A 14,049-nucleotide genomic window follows, 5' to 3' on the forward strand; every position below is an offset into this window, starting at 1 on the left:
ACCAAGAGGTGTGAGTCATTGCATGGCAGATTGTTTCATGGACTAGTAGAGATGGTACATAAATTTCAACTAGCATTGCATCTTTGATTGATTAGCAACAACTATGTTTGTAGTGCAACTATGTTTGTAGTGCAACTATGTTTGTAGTGTATTTAGAAAAATTTGGAGACAACTTCTAGATCAGTGTGAAGCCACATTGTGATCAGCTAGTGATGTATGTATTCAAAAGCTGAGGTGAGAAGGTGGTTATACTAGTGTGTTTATCATCCCTACTTCAGTATCTGTGCATTTTCATCATAAAATCACAAAGAACAATTCATGAATTTGCATGAAAGCCCAAATATTTTAAAAACGTTTGAGTATGGAATAAATGAAGTCTTAAAGCTTTTATTCATCCTGATTTCACAGAGAGTGGTAGAAGATACCAGTAGCCAGTATTTTACGCCAGGTTAGTTTGCAAAATACCTGTGTATACACCAGAACTGCCATTTCCCATTGCCAAGTGAAAAAGCTATAGCAGAGTTCATACATGAAGCCTATAGTATCTACATTAGTGATCAAAATATTAGTGCCGTGGAGTCATACATGTGGGTAGGTAGATATCTCATATAGGTGTATATTTACATGTGTAAGATAGAAAGTGGGAGAGAGAGAGAGAGAGAGTGGGATGGGGGCGTGTGCGTGTGTTTCATTTGAGATGCTTAAGCTGAATTGTCAGCTTGACTTTTGGATTAACTCTTGTGATTTAAATAATTGCTCTCGATGGCTATATTTGAGTAAGAATGACCACTACCTTCTGCAATTCCAAGGGTTACCAAAAATGTTCCTACTCTTCCTGATCCAGTAGTGTAGAGTGGTCTTTCATGATTTTTGGCAGCCACGCCATACTCTACTTCACAAGAGGTTATAAGTATGAGCAGTTTAGTGTCCATCATTCTGCTACCCTTTCTTTGTATTTATATACCCATAATACATAAATATGATTTTTAACATATTTTAAAATATTTAATATTTTTAATATTTAAAAATGGATTGTCCTGTATCATTGTTTTTCTTTTTATTTAATAAATATCATAGATCTTTCATAATAGTAGAGATTAGCATCAGTCTTCCAACAGCCATGAAGTATGGTTTACTCACCAGTGACCCTATTATTAGACTATTAGTTTTTTTCCTGTTATTTTCTCAATTTCTAAGAGTGGAGTGAACTTACACATCAACTTTGTAGTCATGCAAATATTTTAATAAAGTAATTGTTATGCTAGGTTAGGCTATATGTATATTTTAGATTTTAATAAATGTAGTAAAATCCTGCTGAACAGTGTGAGGTCCAAAAAAACAAAACAAAAAAACTCTGAAATGTTTGAATGCATAATTGTAAAATTAATAATTAATGAAAATCAATTTTTTTTCAGTAAGTGTAGGGAGTCACAAAAATCACATTGTGCACAACTGATTACATACATAGTGTGTCAGAAGGCCCCAAATGATAACAGCATATTCACTTCCTACATTCCTTTGAAATTTGTGGTTGGGCCCACTAATTAGAGCCATTTGCCTGTCACATTTAGGTTAATTTATGACTTTACTATTTGTAGTTTACTATTAGGAACTTTCTTTGCCATTTTGAAATGACGTCAGCAGTGTTATAGGATCATCCTTCTCTTGTATCCTTGCTATCACTTGGTTGTACCAGTCTTAAATTTTGACTGATCTAATGGGCAGAATTGTATCTTCTTGTCTAAATTTTGCATGTTCCTGGTTCCTGCCATTTAGCATTGTTTCCAGTATGTGTTGCCTGTTTGAATCTCTTCTGTTGTACCATATACTTTCAGTTTTTCTGTTGTTAGTTTTCTTAATGGTTCATGTCATTTATTTATTTATTTATGGACATTAAGGCAGTGACCTCAGTAAAGATCTATAAAATGTTTTGGTGTGCATCACTGCAAGTAAAAAGATTTTAGTATATACCCTCATTATATGTATATTTATAAATTATATACATGTATTGCTGGTAGTTTGTCTTTCATATTCATAATGCTTATTTTTCTTATTTTGTGATTTGAAAATAAATGTAAATAGGAGTCCTGAAGGTGTATATCTAATTAGGAAATCCTGACTTCAGAGTACAGTATAATTTAGGTCCTTTATAGACCATGTAGATTTGCAAAGAGTAACATGCTCTCTGTTCTGTGACTATAGTATTTATCTTCATAAGCCTATGGACACTGAATACTATAGTGAAGTGGAAAGTAGCTGTGGGTCAGATCTTAACCACTGTTGCCTTTATTGGCCAGTTAATGTGATAAACCTATTCCATTATGTATCAGTTTCCTCTCATGTAAAATGGAGAGGATAATTTTTGTCTTGCCTAGTTTATAGGCCTATATTACTGTGAGTTAATTTATATGAACAGACTGAAAAACTGTAAAACATTGTATAGGTAGTGAAGTACATGGGTGTTTGTTCTGCTAATTCATGACATTGGCTATTTAAGAGAATATGCTTCAGTATCACTCAGGCTGAACAGCAACTCAAAATGCATGACCTACTAATAGTGGTTCAGAAGTGTCATCACATAAAGCCTTCATTTTATGTGGATTTTGCAACTCATGAAGGTAGGAACTGTTACCATGCAATCAATAATGTTTGTTGATGATGGTGTAATATACATTTTATAATACACATATTTGCTTTCAACATGTATTCTATTTTTAAAAGCCCATGATTTAGGAATTAGAAATCAGTTTCTTTGGAAGGTGCTCAGTCATATGAAGGAGAACTTTCTTTAAAGAATACCGTAGCTTTTTTAGGGCTGCAGATAAACTGTAGAATCTAGCTTGAATATATTCTCCAGGAGTAAAGAATCTGCTATATTAAAGCATTTTAACACTGGGGAAGCTGAAACTGAAATACAAGGAGAGCATACTGAAGTCTGTGTATGATATAGTGTACCCAAGAGTAACTATGAAAGGTAATTTTGAATGTAGGTGTTGGTGGTATTTGGAAAAGACATTTTATCATTTTTTAAAATTAAAAACTTTAATTGTAGAATAAATTATTATCAGTAAAGGGGGCAGGTGGGAGAGGAAAAGTAAAAGAACTGAATCCCTTATCATTGATAATAGGAATAAGAAAATTGGAATTGTAAATTATAAATATACAGGAGTGAAATATTTTAAACATAAGAATACTCAAGTTTTGCAAAGGTGCTGGAAATCCATGTGCTTCCACACTACTGGCTGGCACAAGGCAGAGCACATGACCTATGATGTCTTGAGTAGGCTGTGACTAAGAACTGTGGGTGATAGGTCAAGCAAGGTCACATTCCTTCTGAACCTTCTCCTCTCACTCCCTCATTTGATTCTCAGAAAAGCCCTACTTAGTGGAATTCAAGACAGTCTTAATTCAGTTCAAGTCAATAAAGTTTTTATGCTTACTCAGATGACTGGGAAGAGGAGATAGCATGTATACTTACTATACTATGTCTTTGAAAAATTTAGCTCCTTACTCTTGGAGGACATAGAAGATAGTGCAAAAAAAGGGGGGTAGTGTACATGAAATTCCTTTGTGAATTTAGAGAAATGTATTTCTTAGAAATTATTCACACTAAGAAATTTTGTTATTTCAGAAAAAAATGGAAAAAGACAAGGAACTCAACTATTATTTTTCTTACACAGATGAGTTTTAGGTCTTTTGATCACTTAACTAAATCTGGATTTTTACAATATCAAGCCAGATTCCTCCTTAGTTATTCTAATATGATATTTATTTAATCCAACTGCTGTTTCTGTCTTATTAACACATTTGCAGAAAATAAGCTGTAAATTGGAAACAAGCAGTATTATTGGCAGTAGAAGGAAAATTCTTTGACAGGTTTCTAAGTCCTTACTGTATAGAAGTTTCTGCCTAACCTGCTATTTAAGCCTCATTGCAGAAATCTCTGAAATAAAAATATTTTATAATTTTTTTCTTTGTTTCCTCAAAAATAGATTATCAGAGTAGACTAAATGTGAAGAATTATAATCTTGCTGTATCAGTTTTTGCAGTATAACCATCCCAAAACCCAGTGACATAAGACAGTAACTGCATATATATAATTACACACATCTCTAGGTTAGCTGGGCAGTTCCTCCAGTCTTTGTTGAACCAGCTCTTTCCTGCCATCAGCTGGTAGGTATGAGGTTTGCTGAGCTTGGCTGATCTAGGATGGTCCTAAGGGTAGTGCCTCTGCTCTGTAGTTTTGTTAGCCCACGTTCAGCTGTAGTCTGAACATGTTACATGGAAAATTCCAGAAATAATTCATGAGTTTTAAATTTCATGCTGTTTGAGTAATATGATAGAATCTTGTGTTATTCTGCTCCAGAACATGAATCATCCCCTTGTCCATCAAGTCTGTATTATATACACTACCTGCTCATTAGTCACCTATTGACATCTGAGTTATCAAATCATCTGGTGGTATCGTTGTTCTTGTATTCAAGTAACACAAGTGCTAGTAGCCTAGCACTGTGTCCCAGTGCCTACATCATTTACCTCATCACATAGGTGTTGTTGCATCTTACATCATTACAAGAGGGTGAGTATAGTAAGTTTGAATTTTGTTTGTTTTTGTTTTTGAGGTGCTGGGGAGCAAACTAAGGACCTTAATTGTGCTAGACAAGCACTCTACCACTGAGCTGCATCTCCTGCCCCTTAGTAAAGATATTTTGAGACAGAACAAGAAATCACATTCACATTACTTCTTTTATAGTATATAATTATAATTGTCTACTTTTTAAATTGATTCTTTTTGTTAACCTTTACTATGTTTGATTTGTAAAATTAAACTTTATCATAGATATGTGTGTTCAGGAAAATATATGCCAGCATATACAGGGTTCAGTACTACTCACTGGGGGTCTTCAAATAATGTTCACCATGAATAAAGGGAAACTTCTGTATCTGGGATGGTAGGATTGACTAAGCTCTTTTCCGTGGTCTCTCATCCTCTAGGAGGCTAACCCAGACTTGCTCTCTGATGGAGAAAGAAATTCAAGCAAATGAGCAGAAGCACTCAAGGTCTCTTGAGGCCTAGGCTCAACTGGGGCAATGTCACTTCTACCACTTTCTCTTGGCCATGAGGCCAACTCAGATTCATGAACTGGAGACAGACTATTTTTTGATGGAAGAGGATGCAAAGTCACATTGGAAAAGATTGTAGATTCAAGGAGGAAATGAAAATTGGGGCATTTTTTGTAATTCGTATAGCATGTGTTGAAAAAATTATTGAACCTAGCTAAAATTTATGATTCCTCTATCTCAAGTAACAGGGTTACACTTGGTAGAGGCACACCATTGATCTTATACTCCTTTGATTATATGAAAACAATTAAGTGGATACTGAAAATTATTATATTTTTTTTCTTAACTAAATAGACAATTTTTTTTGTTGATTTTTTTTTTTTGGGGGGTGTACTGGGGTTTGAATCCAGGGACGCATAACCACAGAGCCACATCCCCAACCCTTTTAAAAATTTTTTGAGACAGGGTCTCTCTTAAGTTGCTTAGAGCTTCATGAAGTTGCTGAGGCTGGCCTTGAATTTGTGATCCTCTTGTCTTGGCCTCCCAAGCCACGGGAATTATAGGCATGCACCATTGTATCTGCCTAAAACAGGTAATTTTTAACTCTGGTAAAATAAGGTTATTGATTGTTTTTTTTTTTTTTTTTCTTGGCATGTGTGGGTTTTTTGTTTTTTGTTTTTGTGCTGGGGATTGAACCCAGAGGCACTCTACCAATAAACTACATCTCCTATTTTATTTTATTTAGAGATGGAGTCTCACTAAGTTGATTAGGGCCTTGCTTGAACTTGTGATCCTCCTGACTCAGCCTTCCCAGTCACTGGGATTATAGGTGGGTGCCACTGCACTGACTATTTATGTATTTTTGATTCTGTTTAGTTGGTTTGAGATTGTGTCAATTAAGACCCAGAATGGGCCTGAGTGCTTCTATTTTGGCAGATGGAGAAGTGAGTTTCAGTTTCTGAGAAGACTTTTAAGATGACCTCCCTGTTTTGGTGATGAGAAAAAAAATCTGTGTTCAGTACAGATAGACCCATTAAAGGCCTAACTGCATAGTACATGAACAAGACTTGAGGTGCTAGAGAGACCTCTGAAATGGCAGAATGCCTTCTTCACATGGATTCAGCTTACTGCTTAGTGTGAGGCAAATTAAAATAGGGATTTTAAGAGCTTCCTGGAATATCCCCCTGCATACTTCCTGTCTCTACAGCCCTGTGTTGTAGTTTTTTTCAGAATATTTTAAAGATCTTTTTTCATTAGAAATGACATTTTTCTAAATGTAAACTATTTAAAGATATAAAATGTTAATGATATATGCAAATACTAAAGGATGATTTAATTAATGTATGTAATGTTATTTATTGAGTACCAAGTCAAATCTAAAATCAAAGATCAAGATTTTCAGATTCACATTTTGTTTTTTGTTCATAAAGTTTTTTTGCATTGGTACCAACAATAGAATTTTAAATGTAAATATCTAATTTCTTATTTATTGCTATTAGTCATTTTGAAAGTTTAAAATATGTGAGGAACTAAAGCAAAATGTCATAATCTCTAAACCACAAAGTTGGTTAATAGGTAACAAAGTAGGAAAAACAGTAGTGGAAGATTTACAGATTTCCACAACCACCTAGAAATAATTTTAGGAAAAGCATTTTACTATAATCTCATAGATAGGGACTCTTGAAAAATAAGAATAATTAGTACCAGTTACTTTCTTGTCTTTAACCCTTTGATCAGACTTGTTTAGTGAGAGAAGCTAGACAAGTTAGTTTAAATTGTCTGCGTTTGCAGTATAGGTCAGTTCTTTTGTTTGTTTTTTACTTTTGTGGTGTGGGGGATCAAACCTGTGTCCTTGCTATGTTAGCTTTCCATCATTGTGACAAAATATCTGAGAGAATCAATTTATAAGGCTCCCAGTTTGGGAGGTTTCATTGCTTTTGGGCCTGTGGCAACATATCATGGTGGGAAGTACAGTGACCTAAGATCATCCATTAGGTCCCCTGTCTTAAAGCTTCCACCATGTCCTAATAGTGCTAAACTGAGGACCCCATGGGCTTTGGGGGTACACTTTAGGTCCAAATTGTAGTACTTATGCATGCTAGGCCAGTGCTGTATCACTGAGCTTTGTTTCTAGCCCCCAGGTCAACTGGAAATAGTTTGAATTCTGAATCAAACAATGTATTTTTTTATACTGCTTACATATGATGGTAAGAATTTTTTAAATTTTGTGTGTGTTTTATTTATTTCATTATGAGAACTTACCTATGTACCAAATGAACATTTATCTGACATAAAAGAAAAATAAGATGAATAACCACTGCATATGATACTCTTCTTAAAAATATAGAACATGTTTCTGTATAGAAATTTCTCTAACACAGGTAACTAGAAGTGTAATTGAAGTTGTAAGATATGTGCATTTCTCCTTTTTTTGAATAAATCTAAATTGTTTTCCAAGGTTTATTAGTTGTATTTGCTTCTGTATTATAATGAGTCTGTGTTGTTCCATGTCTTTGTCAGCATTTAATAGTGTCTAGTTTTTGCATTTAATGCCTATTTAGTGGTTGTTGATGTTTTCTTGTGGTTTTAATTTGTATTTCCCAAATTAATGAAATAAATTATCTTTTATTAGATTCTTCCTCTGTGAAGTTACCTGCCTGTTTCTTTTTTGTCCTCTTTTCTTGGTATCTTTTTTCCCTACTGATTTTTATTTTATTTTAAAAAAACTTTTTTTCTTCCTTTTTTTGTGACAGAGTTTCACTGTGTTGCCCAGGATGGTCTTGAATTCCTGGGCTCAGGTGATTTTTCTGCCTCATCTCCGCAAGTGCAGGAACTGTACACATGCCCCACCCCACCTGACATTGTATATTATCTTTTACCAGTGATATGTATGGCACATCTAGTCTACTGTTCCTTCCCTTTATATAAGGGATCTTTTGGTGAACAGAATTTTTAATTTTAATGTCATTACTTATCAGTCGAATATAAATTATCTGTTTTTATTCATTTTCAGTTCTTTAATCTTTTTCGGCTGTATTTCTTATTCTTAGTGCTGTTGGCTAATGTCTCCATACAGTGACAAGTAGAAGCAAATACAATTCTGACTTAAAAATGCATGCTTCTTTCTAATTCTTAGCATCAAGAATGAAACTTGATATTTTCAGAAGGTAAAATTTTAAGGTTAAGGAAATTTTATGTTTTCCTTAATTTGGTAAGGACTTTTATTAGAAGCGAATATTGAATCTTATCAAATATTTGTTCTGTGTCCATTGAGATTATTTTTTCTTACAATTTGCTAACTTGGTGAATTACATGATTGCATCAGTATATTTGTTAAAGCTAAGCAGACCTTGCATTGTTGAGATAAACCCAAATTGGTCATGGTCCACCCGTTTTTAAATGAGTAATTTTTTGCGGGGGGGGGAGTGTACCAGGGATTGAACTCATGGGCACTCGGCCACTGAGCCACATCTGAAGTCCTGTTTTGTATTTTACAGAGAGACAAGGTCTCACTGATTTTCTTAATGCTTCGATTTTGCTGAGGCTGGCTTTGAACTTGAGATCCTCCTACCTCAGCCTCCCAAGCCACTGGGATTATAGGTGTGTGTCACATGCCAGACAAGGGTTCACTCTTGATGTTTTATGCTTAATGGATTCTTGACAAATGTATAATGACATGTATCCACCATTCTGATGTAATAGTTTCATTAGAAACATCCTATTTATATTGCTCTGTTGGATTTTAGGATTTTGATATTTATGATGGTAAGTGAAATTGCCCCATAATTTTCCTTTTTTGTACTGTTACTGTCTGGCTTTGATAACCAGTTTTATTCTAGCCTCAGAAAATGAGTTGGAATGTTCTCTCCCTCTGTCTCTCTCCCTCTCTCTCTCTCTCTCCCCCTCTCCCCGCTCCTTTTGATATGCGTTCTGTGGAAGCATTTGTGTGAGATTGGAATCAATTACTGAGAATGATATATTATAATTTCGACTATTGTAGTGACTGTTTTCTCTGAGTAGACCTGTCTTTGTAAAAGAAATATGTTATCTGATGCATTTACACAATTATTCTGTTAACTGGAGAATGTCATCAAAATGAATTCAACATTTTATCATCCGAAGGGGATCTCTACCTCCAGTAATACTTGTGACTATCTATTTTGTCTGATTTAATATATCAGCTTTATATTATTTAGCACTAACCTATTATAACTTTTTCTACCCTTTTATTTTTTCATATTTTAAATCAATTTAAGTAATTGTACATATTATTTATGGTATAAAGTGATATTTTGAAACATGCAGACAGTGAGCGATGTTCAGGGTAATTAGCATGTCTATCACTTTAGTTATTTCTTTGTGTTCGGAACAAAGTCCTCTTTTCTCTTTTGAAATATAAATTATTGTTAACTGTAGTCATTCTAGTGTGCTAAAGAGCACTAGAACTTACTCCTCTGTTTAACTATAATTTTGAACCTATTAACCAACCCCTCTCTATTCCCCTCTCCTCCTACTCTTCAAGTTTCTGGTAGCTATCATTCCACACTTAATTTCTATAAAATCAATTTTCTAGTTTCTGCATGACTGAAACAATGGAGTACTTGTTTTTTGGTGGCTTATTTCACTTGACTTCATGTCCTCCAGAATTATCCAATTTGTTGCAAATAGCAGGATTTCATTCTTTTTTTATAGCTGAATAGTATTCTGTGGTGTATATGTACCACATTTACATTTATTTTATCTATATATTCATTGTTAAATGTTGGCAGTAAAATGGAAAGTGCAGATGTCTCTTCAGTGTATTGATATCCTTTCTTGATTATAGGCATGTACCACCACATTGAGTTTTTTTTTTTTAATATTATGAGAGGGCCTAGTTTTCTTCTTCTGCGTATAAGATATCCAGGTTTTCCAGCACCATTTTTAAACTTTTTTCCACTGTATAGTCTGGGTACTTTTGTAAAAAATAAGTTGACTACAAATAGGTGGACTTAAATTTAGGTTATCTGTTTCGTTGGTCTTCTAACCTTTTCTTTTAAAAAAAAAAAAATCTTTGTTTATTCATATGACATTGGGATGTCGCTTTTAAAACAGCATATGACAGGGTTTTTTTTCCAGTTTGAAAACTTTTGATTTAGAAAAGTTAGTTGTTATATTTCTTATGGTCGTTGATATATTTAGATTTATCTATGCCTTTTTATTTTGTTCTTTCTTCTCAACTTTTTGTTTCTTTTAAATTAGTACAGAAACAAAATAGCAATCACAAATACTTAGTAAATGAATTTTCACCTCAATACTTGACTTATAAGGTAGAGACTTCAGTAAAAACCACAAATTAAGAAATTACCAGAGAAAATACCCAGTAACTTAATTTCAGAAGAAGTAATTATAAGAAAGATTACTGATCCTTTGTGTAAAGGGTATAGTTAAATATGCTGGTTAAGTCCTTTTTACTTTATTTCTTAATTTTTATTCATTGATGGAAACAAAATGTTTAGTGTATTCTTTAGACTTAAAAACTGAAATATTCTGTTAGTAATCTGATATTTATATTGATTTTCTTGAAATTTAAGATACAACCTCAGCTTTATCAAGACATCAGCCATCTCTGAGTGTCCTTCATAAAGTCTGTACATTGTAGGTGTAGAGTGATGATAGGCTTTGTCTGAAAAGGTTCGCATTCACAAGTATTATCTATTGATATTAAGTCAGTGTCAGACAAGAGTGAGAAAACTTTCTTCTGTGTTAGTACGGGATCAAACGTTTGTGTTTCCAATTGGCGTGGTTGAAGAATAGGAAGGAAAACAAAGGGTTGAGTACCAGCAAGGGACTTAGAAATGTAGAAGGGAATACTACAGAGCTTGTCCATGTGGAATAGGATGCCATTGATGGTTTATTTCAGTTGTCTATTTTATTTATTTATTTGTTTTTACCATGCTGGAGCTTTGTGCATGCTAAGCAGACTCTACCTATGATTTTTTTTTTTGGGGGGGGTGGGGTTACTGGGGATTGAACTCAGGGGCACTCAACCACTGAGTCACATCCCCAGCCCTATTTTGTATTTTATAGAGAAATAGGGTCTCACTGAGTTGCTTAGTGCCTTGCTTTTGCTGAGGCTGGCTTTGAACTTGTGACCCTCCTGCCTCAGCCTCCTGAGAGGTTTGGATTACAGGCATGTGCCACCGTATCTGGCATACATTACCTGTATTTAAAGATGTCCTAAGAACTCTGTTTTTATTTTTTCCCCTGGCACTAGGGGTTGAACCCAGGGGCATTTTACCACTGAGCTATATCCCTTTTGATTTTTTTATGTTGACACAGAGTCTTGCTAAGTTGCCCAGGCTGTCCTTGGACTTGAGATCCTCCTGCCTCGGCCTCCTGAGTAGCTGGGATTACAGGCATGAGCCACTGCACCAGGCCGGAACTGTTAGTACTTACCTGAAAGGTCATCATCAAGCTCTGTATTAAATAACTTAGGTGTATTATTATAACATCATCTGTTTTACTTGGCAAAATGGAAATTTAGACAGTCCTAAACCTGTTTTGACATGACATTCAGTAAAGCACTTCTGTTAGATGCATCTGAATCATGATGCCAACTCCATTTAGGAGAGTGCTCTCTGGAAATGGCAAAAAGGTAGATTTTCTCCTATTAAGTCCCCAAACCTTAGTTTTTCTTAAGGTCCACCTGGTGTGTGGATGTATATATATTTTATTCTGTTAATCTCTCATCAGCTGTGTACCCAGTGTAATACAGTTTGGGGGCACGTAGATATTTGTATAAGCCTAGCAAACATCAGAATTACAATTTGTAATGTGACCTTTTAGGATCAAATGGAATCTGCTTTCTTGTATAAAAGATAACATTTAAAGGTATGAATGAACATAATTTTAGTCTTTTATTGTGAATTTGTTACTGTTTTACACTTAATTGCAAGGGTCTTCAGTGACAAAATTATATCAGAGAGAATTACTTTCTCATAATTCTCATAATAAATTCAGTGACTGTTTCAGGCTTCTTTGAAACTGAGCATAATACTTTATTGATTTTAACATACTAACACCCTTAGAAACAACTCATGTGAGTGGCTTTCTAAAAATAGCTCATCTCTGGTTGAAGAGATAAGACATTCCTGAAAAGTATATGTTGAACAAGCATATTCTCTGTAATAGTTTATACATGTAGACCCAGGTGTGCAGAGAAAGTAATTTTCATAATGTACATTTTACTTTTGTTTACTTTTTGGGAGAATTATTTGTATTAGAAAGTAGTTTCCATTTTATAATCTTGTTTTAGTTTTCCAATGAGTTCTCTCTCAAAATTAGTGTTTCAGGAACTTCTTTTGAGTATGTTCTTTAATTGTTGGGAGGGTCAGAAGGTTAGATACGAGCATTTCTTGTCCCCATTCTCCACCCCCATGGGATGATCAAGCCAATGATTATATCCTTTGTTAAGTAGAAGAAATAATTTAGAAGTTTTTAAAGAGCAGTGTGAAAAGTTGGCTTTTTTTATATATTAGAAAATTGATTTGTGGAGTTTCTCAGGTAAAAAACCATGTGTTATTGGTGAAACAATATATATGACACTGAATTTTATAAAAATAATTTATTTGGTGAGGAAGCACACAAACATTCAATATGCCATTTAGAGAAAATGTTTTTGGCATCCAAAACAATAACTCTGACATTAATCCTTTACTGTGATTGGTTTATTCTGATGCTACTTCTACTTGTCATTCCTAAGACTTTTTCCTTGAAACAGGGTTTCCCAGCAGTAATTTTTTTATTGTAGCATTTCATTATATAAACATTTGTTTATATAAACTTTAATAAGAAATCACAATGGCAACAGGCTTTTGTTTCCCTCTTTCTGCATGTATTTAGTCAAACATCTGATGAATCCCTAATGTATGTTAGGCTCTGATTACATATTGGGAATATAGTAAAGAGCTAGACAGACCTGGTCCTTACATTTGTGTATGTTGCAATCTGAACATAAAATCCCCTTGCACTGAGTTTAAAATTATAAATAATAATGTGTTTCAAATTTTTAAATAATTTATTTCTTAATTGACTGGGAAAGGATGAAATTAAGTGAATAATCTATATCAGATAATCTGCCAGGCTCTGGAGAAACAAAGATGAAATGGACAAGGCGTACACATTTTTAGAACTTTGTAACTGATTTTGAAATGTCTGTTGTTTGCTAGGTATGGTCCTAGATACTAGGACTAATATATTGCATGCTAATGGTATTTTTTTTTTTTTGTCTTTTAGATATTTTTAAAATTTGAGAAAACAAAACTACTTTCATTTTTACTTTTTTTTTTTTAAGTTTGTGTCCATTTAGTTTTTTGTAATAACTGTTGTTTATGGAATATTTAGTGCTTTTGGGTGTTTTATATGCATGATATAATTTATTTTAGACACCACAGTGACCTACTCACTGGTTTTTGAGCGTTTGTTTAGGTGTCACTGTGTAAGCATTTCTTTGTACAAATGAGGACCTTGAATCTTAGTGAGCAGGCAGAGCTGGGAATGAAGCTTGTAGTGGATTTGGCAATCATATGACTGTGCCTTTTCTGAAAAGATTTTTTAGTAGTTTTACTTTATGACAAAACTTTAATAATATAAACAGCAACTCATCAGATTACAGTAGTTGCTCATTGAATATATTCTAAGATCCCCAGTGGATACCTGAAACCATGGATAATACTAATCCTACACATACTTTGTTTTTTTCCTATCCATACTTACAGCTGATAAATTTTCATTTATAAATAATGTAAAAGATTAAAAACAATAACTAATAATGACAGGACAATTTTAATAATGCATGCTAGTAAGATTGCCAGGATCACCACTCTTGTGCTTTAGGTACTTAGTAAGTTAAATAAGGATTACTTGAATTCAAACAAACACTGTAGTACTACAACAGCTGATTTGATAACTGTGGTAGCTAAGTAATGAGCAGGTATGAGTATA

At 33.9% G+C, this 14,049-nt stretch overlaps 1 protein-coding gene across 22 annotated transcripts in view; it reads left to right on the forward strand.

Annotated features, from left to right (window-relative positions):
- The window catches only part of PLEKHA5 (pleckstrin homology domain containing A5), a 259,415-nt gene that overhangs the window by 17,669 nt on the left and 227,697 nt on the right, over nt 1–14,049 (forward strand). Inside the window, exons 4-5 of one of the 22 annotated variants that reach the window (XR_013764025.1) lie at nt 2,522–2,618; nt 4,996–5,383. The exons of 19 other annotated variants lie outside the window; for them this stretch is intronic. Coding sequence is in view for 2 of the 3 variants with exons in the window: in XM_079141443.1 (XP_078997569.1) it covers nt 4,996–5,077 (82 nt within the window). In the remaining variant the exon portion in view is untranslated. Of the gene's footprint in view, nt 1–2,521; nt 3,126–4,995; nt 5,384–14,049 lie in introns of those variants that run through there. 2 more of the 22 variants (XM_079141443.1, XM_079141445.1) reach the window with 2 other exon arrangements.

This window comes from Sciurus vulgaris (genome assembly GCF_902686455.1).
Source record: "Sciurus vulgaris genome assembly, chromosome: 5".
NCBI lineage: Eukaryota > Metazoa > Chordata > Mammalia > Rodentia > Sciuridae > Sciurus > Sciurus vulgaris.